At 39.6% G+C, this 13,819-nt stretch overlaps 1 protein-coding gene across 6 annotated transcripts in view; it reads right to left on the bottom strand.

Moving 5' to 3' along the window:
- Positions 1-2,508: 2,508 nt before the first annotated feature.
- Positions 2,509-13,819, bottom strand: part of tnn (tenascin N) — a 41,862-nt gene continuing 30,551 nt past the window's right edge. For 2 of the 6 annotated variants that reach the window (XM_080861189.1, XM_080861190.1), the window contains 10 exons: positions 13,448-13,711; positions 11,940-12,206; positions 10,264-10,527; positions 7,996-8,126; positions 7,371-7,509; positions 7,125-7,276; positions 6,517-6,613; positions 6,231-6,395; positions 5,572-5,735; positions 2,509-3,756 (listed from right to left, as the gene is read on the bottom strand). In XM_080861189.1, the coding sequence (XP_080717315.1) occupies positions 3,607-3,756; positions 5,572-5,735; positions 6,231-6,395; positions 6,517-6,613; positions 7,125-7,276; positions 7,371-7,509; positions 7,996-8,126; positions 10,264-10,527; positions 11,940-12,206; positions 13,448-13,711 (1,793 nt within the window). In that variant the 3' untranslated portion in view covers positions 2,509-3,606. The remainder of the gene's footprint in view (positions 3,757-5,571; positions 5,736-6,230; positions 6,396-6,516; positions 6,614-7,124; positions 7,277-7,370; positions 7,510-7,995; positions 8,127-10,263; positions 10,528-11,939; positions 12,207-13,447; positions 13,712-13,819) is intronic. The other 4 variants (XM_080861191.1, XM_080861192.1, XM_080861193.1 and 1 more) reach the window with 4 other exon arrangements.

The following is a 13,819-nucleotide window of genomic DNA, read 5'->3' as shown; positions in this document are numbered from 1 at the left end:
GTAACTAAGGTATGTAAAAGAGCATCACTGAATGCTTAACATGTCAAAGCTTGGAGCAGATGGAAGGAGACCATAATGGGCGCCACTCGTGTCAGCTAAGAACAGGAAACTCGTGCTATAGTTCATACATGAAAGCATGGATCCATCATGCCTGGTACCAAGGGTTTGGTTGTTAGTAAGAGAATGCTTAATGATTCAAAAAGAGTCAATCAAGGCTCTGAGGGTTTATAGATCCCTGGTTGATAATGAGCTTTAAATAAACATTCAGTTTCCCTAGAAAGAAAGAAAGAAAGAAAGAAAGAAAGAAAGAAAGAAAGAAAGAAAGAAAGAAAGAAAGAAAGAAAGAAAGAAAGAAAGAAAGAAAGAAAGAAAGAAAGAAAAAAAAAGAAAGAATCCACAGTGTTGCAGAAATGAGTCAATGGAAATTGTTAGTGTTCCCGTGTGCTGTGTGACAGTGGCTATCTTGAATTTCAAATGTCTTCTGTTTTGCAGTTTCTCTCTCTTTCCATGAACTGCTCACACTCCACCCCTTTAAACAAACACCCACTTGTTACCACGGTACCAGGTTCTCTCATGGAAAAAATACATCACACTGAACCCAAGGCATAAGTGTCAAAATTCAGACAAATGTGTATGTCAGCAACCTTATACTGTACTATATATATGCACAAACGTAGAAGGGAGAGGCAGAAAGAGAGAGACAAACAGGGCAAAGTGTGTTTTCTCTCCTCTCTGTTTATCCTGGCACTGAGCAAACCACTTGCCCCGTAAAGCAATGGCAGGAACCAATCTCCTTAAAGTAATTTGCAATCACTGTGCCTGAAAAGGCCTCTCGCATCAATGAGCTTTTGTGAGACCTTTCATTTCAAAGTTGATATGAATTGCTATTCTAGAAATATTTGCTGGCAAAATTTTTGTCAGCAGCCTTCTCAAACTCTTATTTGATGAATAAACACTTGGGGGAAAAAACCCCAAGACATTTTTCACTTACTCATTCCAAAAGTGTTCCATTGTTGTTTGAACAGATTATATCTTATTTCAGTATCTTTTTGTGTTTAAATGGCGTGATGACCTTTTTATATCCTTTCCGTACACCCTCAGCAGCTTGATAAAAACAGCTCCTGCGCAGAGAGCCAGTGGCTGCTTCTGTCTGCAGATTATGAGATAGAGAATTGGGAAACTGCTCTGAGACCAGACAGCAAACAATCATCAGTTCCTGCAAATGTAGTTGCTCAACTCAGTATGATGAAAGCGTGGTGTGGTACCAAAGAAAGAACAGCTGAGTTTCACAGGTCAGAGTCACGCCGTAACATATTCATGTCTGACTGAGAGGTTTTATTTATGTCTTATTGATAAAATTAAGCATCAATACAAGGAAAACAGGTGAGTGATAAGCACTGAACATCCATCCATCCATTCTCTGCAGGGTTGGCCTTCCTATTGCTTTCAGAACTGTCCTAATTCTTCATGGCACAGATTCAAGGTGGTGGAAGCAATTTTCAGAGATTTTGGTCCATATTGACATGACATGCATCACACATTTGCTGCAGATTTGTTGGTTGCACATCCATGATGTGAATCTCCTGCTCCACAACTTCCCAAAGGTGCTCAGTCAGACTGAGATCTGTTGACTGTGGAGGCCGTTTGAGTAAAGTGAACTAATTCTCACATTCAAGAAAACAGTTTGAGGTTATTTGAGCTTTGTGACATTGTGTGCTTCTCTGCTGAAAGGAACTATCAGAAGATGGGTATGCTGTGAAGCTTTTTCAGACCATTCCATATAAACCCCAGAGGTGGTTGTGTGGGAAACTCCCATTAGGTTAGCAGTTTCTGAACACTTAGACCAGCTCATCTTGGACCAACAACCATGCCACGATCAGAGTCACCTACATCAACCTTTTCTTCCTTATTCTTATGCTCGACTTCAGAATTAACATGTTAAATGCATTGAATGGCTGTGTGATTAGCTCATTAGATATTAAAAAACAGTTGAATGGGTGTATCTAGTCAGTTGCTCGGTGCCTGTATTTCCCCAAATTAACATGAATAATTTATTGTAAAAAATACAAATTAGCTGAAGACAAGATTTGTCTCCAGAAAGTCCTTTAATGGAGCACTTCAGGTCCAATGAACAGGCAAAAATATAATTAAATAAAAATGAAAAGAACTAATAAGTCCATTACTATGCATATATACGTAGACAAATCTATAAGACAAAGTTAAAGAAGCATGCATCAGCATTTACTGCTTCAATATGTCTGCATAAAACTTAATGTAGCTTCTAGTGTGGCTGCAGATTTTTGGGGGGTTGCTATGTATCTTCTTACAGCAGTGAAACACCCAAATATACTGAATAACTATAACATTTTGTCTGGCTTTTCCACGGTAACATATTCAGTTTTCAAAGCAACTCATTAAAATCTGCAAAGCAAAAAAAGGTTTAGTACTACTTGCTTTCCTATATCCCATAAGGCCATCGCTATATTGAGATGAGAAAAACAAACAAGATTTTCACATATAAAAAATGTTTTAGTTTTATTCCCTGAATGATTGCATTAATATGAAAGAGCAGCTATAATGTCAGCTTGAGAATACAATTAGTAAATAAAATATGGATAAACAGGTTTTTACTTCCTCATTTCTGACCTTCAAAGCTGATCCTAAGGATTAGCTGGAAGTTAAAAAAAAATCACAATAACTTTTAGGGGAAAGTAATGTGTGAGAGTCACTGACTGCAAATCAAATAACTTCTGGCAGATTAGGAGAAAAGTTGATTGATGTGCTCAGTCCTTGTCACCTAAACCAAGTTTGTAATATAAATGTGTAAAAAAAGAAGAAAAAAAGAGAAAAAAGTAATCAAGTAAAGTCAAAGTCAAAGACGTATTAATAACTTCTGTCAGCTTTCCAGATTGAAAAACTAGAGTATGGTCATTATGCTCCCGAGGATGGGGCAAACAAACTTCATTCCTATTGACATTTGATAAAGGCACGTCACATCGATGGATATTAGCTGTCTCGGTCACCTGAATGTAAAGCAGGAGCACTTTGGCGTCTCTAGACAGCCATCCGTTGTTACTGACGGCCTTGTCCCACACAAACTGATGTGATGTGACAGTGTTAGAAGCACAGTGGCAGTTTAATGCGACGAAGCCAGCTGGCTTCACAATCAATAAACAGGGTGCTAACTCTAATAGTCTACACCTGATCCACGAAAAAACCCAACAACAGACAAGCTATTTTTGTTTTCTACCATGCACTCAATTTCTTTGGAGGATGTGAAATAAGCAAATATAACACAAGCAATATAAACAGGTTCAAGTTTGAGTGATAAACAAAACCAATTAATGTCAAAAAAAGTCAAAGGACGTTTGTCATTTGCCACTTTCTTGCAGTCACAGTAAATCTTTGAATTTCTATGAACAGATATTAAGGTATTCGTTTTTCTAAAAGGTGTACATATTGTCCAAGATTTGAGACACACAGAGAGGGAGACCAGTAGGTATTCTAGTCTAGAGTATTAAAACATGCATGTGTACATATGTACAGAAACACCAAAAGCTTGTGTGATGTCAGGCTGATGGGGCTGATGTGGTCACAGGCGCTCTTCTATTTCTTTTGGAGTTTTGTGTTTCTGCTTTTCTCCCTAGCCGCCAGCGATCGCCTCTTCCTGCTGGACAGGGCTCCCACAGGTCGGATCTTCATCTCAGAGAAGTCGAGGGATGTCAGGTGGCCCTTCCACGGTTCCCAGTTCACCCCCTGACAGCAAAAACAGCAGATTGAGAGAGAAGCTGATTGGGGCAAAGTAGGGAAGAGGAAAAATGCCGTATGTTTAGACAGGAGAGTCGTAATGAAAGGGGGAGACAGCGAGCGGAGAGATCGAGTCGCGAAAGAGGCAAGTGGCATGACAGGCAGGCGGAATGACATGCAGTAATAAATACCTACCGCTGCTTCATTTCATGTGAGTACAAACTTGTTTTGACTGTTATTGCATTTTGCCGACAAACATTGCAGGAGACATCTGCAACGGCAATATTATGGATGAAATCTCGACAAGAGCAGAGAAATCCCCTGGCATTTCATTCGGTATCAGTCTTCCTTAGACATAATAACTGTTGTTGTTACCCGAGCAGCCTGGTAAAAACACTTATGGTTTATAGCTGGTGTGAGAAATGTGTTTTCTTATCACTTATGATGGATGTTGGCCATTTCTGCTTCACCTCAACAATCCAAAACAAGTAGAAGTGGGCTGGGGTGAAGCTGTCTTTGATTGCTGACCAGGGAGCAGCCTCCCAGAAAGCTTTTTTTTTTAGCTTCTTTTTGTTCTTGTTGTTTCCATATAAGATGCTTAGTAAAGATCCTAAATAACAGGGATGTGTTTTTCCTTCACAGCAGTTAGTTGCGGTACTTGTGTGTTGTTTTAAATCCTAACAGACAATGTTGTAATATATACTGTGAAAAATGGTTAGAAAGGCAACTAAAAATGCATCTGATCTTCAAAATGGAAATGGAAAATGGATTGCATTCAAAGAGCTCTTTTCCAATAGTTTTGGCTGCTCAAAGTACTTTTACACCACAAGCTGCATTCACCTATTCGCACAGTGCCCACTAATACAGATTTATGGATAACCTGCTCTGCATCGCGGGTCACAGCTGGACAGTAACTATGAAATTACATATTTTCAGACTGAAGAGGACTGATAAATAAAAAGAGTAAAAAAGATTTTTGAAATCCAAAAGTTTTCTTCAGTATAGTAAAACTCCTAAACTGTTTAGAAGGCAAGCTTTCAGTAATGTTTGCCATAAACATAAAAATGTAATGGTAGAGATGGACTGATGGGACTTGTCCAGAAAACCCATGTTGTTAACTGGTCACGGTCTTAGGGTAATTACAGTGTTAATACAAGTCTATTATGATTCCACCAACTGGTGAAGCGGTATGGTATAACGATCATACAGTAAAAGTGTGACTTAATGCAGAGCTTAGATTTTATGTTGCCCATCTGGACAAATGGAGCACAAAAGATAAAAGTGCTAGATTTTGTACAGCAGATGAGCAGTATCTTCAATCATGACCTTAAGAAATATGAGTCCAACAAAGAATATATGCAGGCCCTGAGAGATGAATCTGGCCCGAACATCAACATTACTGAAGCGGTGTTGGATCATCTTGACATAGAATGGAACAAAAGGAAGAAACATCCAGAGAAGAGCGTTGAATGATCTTCAAAAACACCCAGAAAACTATTTCTGAAGGCTACTTAAAGAAATGATAAAAACGATTTCTTGAATAAAGGTGTTCAGATCAAATATTAATTTTCAAGCTCATTAGCAATGCACTAGCTGTTTCTGCATGTATGAATGTTTGCACATTTCAATAAATCACTGCACATATTTCCCATTTTCATTAAAGAAATATAAAGAAATGAGTCTCAAGACATTTGCACAATACTGTTGATTTAAATATGCGTGTGTGTGTTTTTGTGTATGCTATCCAGAAAACTAGAAAATCAACACTGAGTCCAATAAACCAGAGTTTGCTGCTGCTGAGGTGCTACAGTCTCATTCACTTACCATGCTGTGCCTGGTTTCACCCCATTTGCCGTTAAGGTTGGCCAGGTGGCAGTTTTTGTACCACCAGGCGCCACGGTGACTCAGAGCACAGTTGGTCAGGGCAATGTCATTATCTGAATCAATGGTAGTCCAGGGGAGGCCTTGGTGGTAGGTCATGGCATCACCTGGGGATCATCGAGAAAATTAGGATTGCACCGTTATTACCGTAAGATGGAAGAAATTGAATATAATGCCAAACTCAGGGTGATTCAGTTCTGTAGCACATGTTGTTTCAGCACACTGAGTTATATGTAGACACAGCATAGCTCTCGCTGTGTGTGTCTGTGTCTGTCTGGCTTCAAAGCCCACTTAAGCCTTGCTTTCATCCCTATATAGATACTGTCTATAAGTGACTGAATGTAAGTTTCTGAAACAAATATCCCACCTACTGTTGGGTACATTTCTTTCTCAGCATCCTACAGCATGACCGGTGGGGTGCCTCCCGCTTGAAACCCTTCTATTTTCTGACCCTGTCTGTTTCATTGCTATTTTCGCCATCCCCTTTTGGCTATAACTCATTCCATTGAAGTGCCACAGAGAATATAATTCTTGAAGGCTGTTTGATTTGTCTGAACAGCCTCAGCCTTTTATGTTGCCTATAGTTAAGGAGGAAGAGTCACCTGCTGTCCCACTGTATTTGCCAATGGTGAGCTTGAACTTCTGCTTGACTGGTGCAATCTTAAAGTTGTCGTATACAGCATACGCTCTCTCTGAGCCCACACCCAAATCAAACCTCAGCTCATACTGAGTAGGAGTGTTGGTAAGCTCGTATATTTTATCGAGACCTGAGGGAAAACACAAGCAGAGAATTTCAAGAACACACTAGACATTCCTCTAATGCTCAAATGTGCATGTTTATGCCTGTCTGCAGAAAAGCCCTCTTTCCCAAAACACTGAAGTGCTCACCAATCCAGAACTCCTCGGTTAAGTTGCCAAAACCTGCAATGTACTGCCTCCAGCGTTTCATAAAGTCCAGCTTGCCAATGTTACGGCGCTGAAGCACCTAAAAGTGGAAAGCACTCAAAGTGTTACACAAACATTTCAAATGGTTTGTTCTAACTATTTAGTGCTATCATTAGGGAGCTGAGCCCAATCGATACTGGATTTCCAGATTTGATGCAGAAAATACGTCTTGGAGTCTAATAAATTTTTATACACATAACCAGCATTGGGTCAGTTTGTTCACCACTGTTTCTTTGTTATTCAAAGCGAGACTAATACAGGTTGCCAGCATTGACCAGCCAATAAACTGATCAGCCTTTATTAGGGATTCCTTTGATTTAGCGTTGCAGCTTCAAACAGGCATGGAGCTAAAAATCTAAACTGAATCAGGTGAGACCATTTTAGTCCCATGGCCCATTCAGACTCCAAAAGAAATGAATCCACTTCCCATAATACAACCCAGGAGCAAATAAGTGACACGCACATGCCAGTGTTCATGTAGTCACTCTCATTGTTAGACAAAAGTTCCACACCGTGAGCTTCTTTATTGATATCATATCAAAAATTCCTACCAGCCAGCCGCCTCCATCAGTGTCCATGTCGCAGTAAGCTTCTATAGGTTTGGAGCGGTCATTGTTAATATAGACTGTATAGACACCATTCCTCTTATTGCCGTTCTTCATGATCTGAACACAGTCCATGGGGAATGGGTGCAGGAGACCAACTGGTGACGGGGATGTTGTGAGAAGATTATTAGAGTTTTTTTCATACCGATGATTTTTAACAGAGTACGAGATGTTAAGTGACGTGGCACAAACCTGTTTTGAAGATGGTTTCTACCACCTTGCTCCTCTTGTTGCCCCTGTAGGCAATAATAGTGACAATGTACCTCTTCCCCATCTCAAGACTTGATGCAGCAAAGCTGCTCTCACCGGCTAGAAGCTGCTTTTCAACAGTCTGATGAAAACATATAACAGAACACTGAATATAATAGCATCACATTATGGATTTAACATTTCGGACTAAACAGAAAAGTAAATTGTGTTAGGTTTAATTACTTAGATCTCAATTTTAAAAAGACAGCAAACAGCAACAAAAGAAGCTGATTACTACCAGGTTTGCTTTGTTTATTGCCACAAGAGGTCAGTGTTCTACAGAGATTAAGATTAACAAGCACCTTTAGCCCCAGTCAATTTCCCAAATGTCATTTAAATGACTGAGACTAGGAGAACATGTTGCCCAGAGATTCTGCTTATAACCAGTACAGAATAAGAGGAATCATCCTTCATCCTTCACCTTCAGGTCTTGTTTTTTTTGCTGCTAAAGTTACACAAGAAGTGAAAACAACATAATATGTGAGAAATTGTGCGTTTGAATATTATAAGTGTGAATACCGTGCTCTATGGTGCAAACTCATCGGTGCTAATCATTATGGCGACTTACCTCCGTGTTTCCCTCTTCATCCCTGTAGGTGAGGATGTAACCCTCAATGTCAGCCAGAGGAGGAGTCCAAGTTAAAGAAGCAGAGTCCAGCGTCACATCTACAGCCCTCAGATCCTTGGGAGAATCAATGTCTGGTGGGTATGAGTGCAAATCAAAGTGGATTACAGCTCAGCAGTCATTTAGTCATTAATGCATTTGATAATATCATGTTTTCATTTGGTAAATAAACGTGTGCTCCATTTACAAGCCTTTAGCCCAAAAATTTAAACTGTGAAGAACAAATTAATGATTTCTATGAACAATAGGTACTTTTACATGATTTTTACTGATAATGTTAATCATTCGTCTGTCTATTATTTTCCTCTGTGAACCTAAAATGTAGAGCTTTTGATTCAGGCCGATTAAATTGGCAATTTAGATTTTCAGACTTTCTCTACATGAAGCACAACACAAGATATGACAACCATCTACCTGCACAGTTACAATTTGCCTGTGCAGATAAGCTAATACTTGTGCTTTCTCATTTAAATGCTTTGGGAGTTTGACCTGAAGCAGAAGCTGAGATAATTTGTCTGACACCGAGATGCCTGTTAGAGCAGTTGGAGCTTTAACCTCCCATGGATCAAGAAATTAGGGGAAGTCTATGCCACCATAAGGTGCAAAATCATCCCAAACCATTTTCTGTTTGTATTAAAAAAATTACTTCTTTTTTTTTTTGTAAATAAAAGGGCAAAACAGCGTGAAGAGTGACATTTTGAGCAGCACCTTGGGTATCATAAGGAGAATGAAACGCTCCTGACAAATCTGTGAAACAGTTTGGTTCGAGACAGCTTTAAATGACATAATAATGGTGCTTTTTACTAGGTCCAATAAAGTCACAAATATAATAACATGTTCCTTTATGTGTCCCAGATGATATCGTTTGACACAGTAACGCTCCTGTTTGAACACAGCACCACACTGGCCTTCTGCCCGCTGACGAGTTACGACGAGAAAAGTTTATCATCCAAAACTCGGTCATTTTCTGCCTAATTGAAAAAGACCCAGCTTTCACTCAGTGCTCCCAGATGATTTTACAGATCATCTGTGAATCACAAAGATGCCCCTGTTGTAACACGATCACCACGTGCTGCTGCTTTTTACTTCAAACTAACCTCTGAGGCCCGCCATGTGACCTGACCTCCCAGGCCTCTGGGAATCATATTCCAGTCAGAGAGGTGGTCTTCGATACTTTAGAGGTTCCAAACAAACAAATATTGACTCTGTGATTGCATGTTAGTTCATTTAAAAATCTCCAGCTATACTTAATCTTTGATCCCTCTCAATACCAAGCTATGCCAAGAAGTACAACTTATACTGTTTGTCATCAGAAAGAAATGTAAAAAGATTTCTAGTCAACTCCACAGCAGTCAAGTCGGTGCAAACTGCTGGTCTCTTCATCAGAAACTCACTGAGTTTGAATGATCTGCAGCTGCTCAGAGAACGTGATGCCTTTTTGCCTTTTTTTCCAACCAATAAACCCCCAAAACTAGGGCATATGTACTTTAGTAATAATTTACTGGTCTCAGGTTCGGATCTTTTTATTACCGGTATAAAAGCAATAACATGTTTGAGCTTTTGCATTTGAAAACACCTGGGACTGATTACTAAAAGAAGGTACTGATGGACCCTTTGCAGCTTTTCATGTCTAGTAAGAAAGAATACTAAATAAATTGCTTTTGGATGAACTACAATTTAATGGTGTCTTCCTCTGCCTCTCTAGGAAATTGTAAGAAATTCTGACTGGTTGTTTTTGTGCAATACTGCTGACACATAACAAAAGGACACTCAAATGTTGCTGTTCATTATCAAGGAAATAATCTTGAGCTGCACCATTGTTTATTCTTTTGGGCATTCTCCATCTTGCCATGAAGTGTCATAAAATTTAGTTGGGTAGATTTTTGGGGGGCTTTCTCATCCAAACAGAGAGTCAGACCCACAAACAGGTAAACACTGTTTAAAAGTAATGGGTATTTTCAGCATTTACAGCCAGTTAAAGCTCAGAGTTGGCTCATGTAAACATTCAATTAAGGACTACTTTAATAGGAGAAACTGGTTTTGCAACATCCTGCTGCTCTGCCCAAATGCATCAATGTATTTAACAGTAGAACCCAAGCCTGCAACAAATTTAAGAGAAGAAAAATGACCCTTTTCAATGTTTCATAAGAAAGAAGAGTTTCAATATCGCCAAAAGGGGGGAAAAAATCCACTTGTTCATATTGTATTGACCTGTCTGTGCTTTTGTTGAAATCTTCCTGGTTGCTTTGTCCCCCTTGACAGCCCAGATGTAGACAGTGTAGAGAACTCCAGGCCTCAAGCTAGTCAGCATGTAAGAGGTCCTGTCAGACCCAACAGGGATTTCCTCACTAGAGCCCTCAGAAGAGGTGTAGGTAAGGATGTAGCCATCAATTTCTGCCTGGGCTGGATCCCATGACACAGTGAAGCTGGATTCTGTTTCATCTTGGGCTAAGAGGTTAGCAGGAGCATCCAGTTCTAAAGGAAGATGTTAGTAGAAGAGGTTTACTGCACTACTCATGCACATTTCAAGAACTGCTTGTGCAAACTACAAGATGTGTTGTTTCATCTTTCACTACATCAGGGGGATGAAACAACTTAGCTTGAATTTTCTACAAGCATTATTATCATGATTGTGAGTACGTGATGAATACTGATGTTTTTTAAGTTCACTTTGTCCATTTAGAAACCTGCTGGTTTGCGTCACATTTCACAGGCCCAAAGTGGTTTAAAGGAAATGATGAGTCAGGACTTCAGTTAGAAACTATTCAGCTCCTAAGTGGTCTCTTTAACTGTGTTTTCATCACATCTAAAATTATATCTACTGATTCCTGCCTTAATGTGGTCTGATGATCCACTTAAGATTTTCTCTCGCCAAACAGGTGAATAGGAACATTCAGTTCTGTACAAAAACATGATTAAGAGCATAGAGAACAGAATAAAGACAGATTTGGGGGCAAATTACTTGATTTTTGTGAAGAGGATTAAAAATTTAAATTTAACTGCCTGTTTGATTGTCAGAAAGGAGAGTACTTATTACTTGAATATGGTATTTATATTTGATGATGCACTGAGATTTTTTGGTCAAATATTCCTCTGATATTGCTGAAAATGTCTTGTTTTTCTGTCAAGAAACATTTCAGTTTCGGATCTGTTTTTTCCTATGTTATAGGTCCAAGGTGCTGTAGTTTGAAGAAGAAAAGTGCTCGTGATCATCGCAGTTCAAAAACTGCTGACATACATTATGTCATGACTGAAAATGGCTTTAAGAGAACTCTTCAATCCATGCTTCCCTTGCAATCAAAGATGCTGAGAAGCAAGTGAAATTAACATACTGTTGAATAAAAGATGTTGAGATGAAGTTCTCCAATATGCTGGCTAACCTGAATGGATCTGAGTCTGCATGAATCAAGGAAGGGTCCTTCGACTGGAAAGGAACTATAAAAGGAGCAACTGCTCCGAATAGTGAGCATAATAGTCAATGGGAAAGAGCAGGCCAGAGTGCCTCCCTGCACTGCAGGCATGACTGACTCAGAGGAAATCGCTGGGTTGTTCCAGAACATGCTGTGAGCTGGCACATGACTGCTCAGGAAGAGCTGAGGTAAGTTATTGGGGAAAAAGATGTCTGGGCTGCTTTCCCCCTTATTGACCCAAAGAAGTTGGCAAGTAGATGGATGAACTGATGAATGGATACATTGGAAAATTGCTTTAAACAAACAAGCTGATTCTGATTGGTCTACCATCTGAGAGACATTTTTTTAAGGTTTACAAGGAGGTTGACTTGCTGTCTTTTCAGAAAAGCTGTAATTATGGGGCATCTGAAGCTCTAGGGTATTAAACATGAATTTACTAGTCAGACAATTTGTTTTAACAAAACCGGCATCTGACACCTGTCTCAGCTTGTGTTGAGATCTTCCTGCTGGCTTTGTCTCCCTTGACAGCCCAGATGTAAAAAGTGAAGAGGAGCCCAGGCCTCAAACCAGTCAACAAATAATCAGACTCATCTGCCCCCACTGGGATTTCCCCACTAGAGCCGTCTTCAGAGGATGTGTAGGTTAGCATGTAGCCATCAATTTCTGCCTGGACGGGATCCCATGAAACACTGAAGCTGGATTCTGTTTCATCTTCTGCTAAGAGGTTAGCAGGCGCGTCCAGTTCTAGGGGAAGATATTAATACACAAACTCTAATGATGAATATTACAGTCATCTGGAATATTATGGGTGACAAATTAAATTAATCTAAAAAATGTGAAGGAATATAATAAATCCAGTTATTTGGTTGATAAACCTTGTGAAAACTGTATGTCAAGGTGACGGTAGACCAGTGCTGACAATTTAGAATTAATACTTTTGGAGGAATTGGGAAGGGTTAGCGATTTACTCAAACATGTTCAAACAATCATGATAAAGTCAGTATTTGTGTGAACAACTCGATTCTTCAACACATTCTGAACTCTCTTGGACAAACTATCTTGTCATTTCTTTAAGTAGTTTTCAGCATTAGTTCTCCAGACTTCAACAGAAGATCCACTGTGTTTTACACACAGCATTAGACACTCACTGATGTACGACTCCTGAGGTTTTGATGATGATTTTACTAAAAAAAAATTCAAATTTTGATTCATCACTCCCTAAGCCCTGTGGCACTGATTTGCAGTCTGATTCCTCTGTGATTTAACATTCCTCAGTCTTCTCCCTGTTTCCCTTCCTTAAGAATCGCTTCTTGACAGCCACCTGTCCACTGAGACCATTTCTGACGAGGCTTCAGTGAACAATAGATGAATCTGAAGGAGAAATGCAAACATGTTCCACTTTGCTGACCAAAACTAAAGGGCCAGACACTCTCTCAGATCCTGTGGCAGGATTTTGCTGGTGTGTTTCCTACTTCCTAAAGACAGGACTTTCAGGTACTATTCATCTGCTCTAGATAGCCTACCACTTCTTCTTTTCTCCTTAAATATTTTTGAGGACACCTGATATATGTCAAGATTTTGTCCAACAGGTAGTTCAGAAATTATATTTTATGCCTGTCAAACTGTGTTATCTTTGGCATTTTTCATAGATTCAAACAAGAAATGGGAACGAATTATATGTCTCTGCAACAGGCTGGTGGTAATAAAGAGCCTGAAAATACAATTTAAAATCAGTTATGTGTCATGTATAGACACCAATAAAGCCAGGGGGAACTATTGCTCAATAACTCAATAACTCTTGTCTGCCTCACTCGGAGCAAAATTTTTAAAAAATGAGGGATGACTCAAGACTTTTGGACAATATTGTATCTTTATACGTAACATAAAATATATTATCATGTAAGAGGCAAGGAAATGGGTTTTGTTTAACTTTGATATTAACCATTTAATGCTGAGGTTTGAAAAGAAAGTTAAATTTCTGAGACCTGTCTCAGCTTGTGTCGAGATCTTCCTGCTGGCTTTACTCCCTTTGACAGCCCAGATGTAGACAGTGTAGAGGACCCCAGGCCTCAGGCCAGTCAGCGTGTATGAAGTACTGTCAGACCCAATTACAATTTCTTCACTTGAGCCCTCAGAAGAGCTATATGTTAGCATGTAGCCATCAATTTCTGCCTGAGGGGGATCCCAGTGCACCCTGAAGCTGAACTCTGTCTCATCTTGGGCGAAGACGTTAGTAGGAGCATCCAGGTCTGCACAGGGAGTTGTAGTTAGTAGATACTGGTAAAAACACGTAATCACAGCTGTTGCAAACAGAAGAACTAAAAAAAATCAGCAGTGCAGAGCTTCACCTGTATCTA

This window comes from Rhamphochromis sp. 'chilingali', assembly GCF_963969265.1.
Source record: "Rhamphochromis sp. 'chilingali' genome assembly, chromosome: 16".
Lineage (NCBI taxonomy): Eukaryota > Metazoa > Chordata > Actinopteri > Cichliformes > Cichlidae > Rhamphochromis > Rhamphochromis sp. 'chilingali'.
Note: the sequence above shows the minus strand (reverse complement) of the source record. Positions and strands in the feature narration are given on the sequence as shown.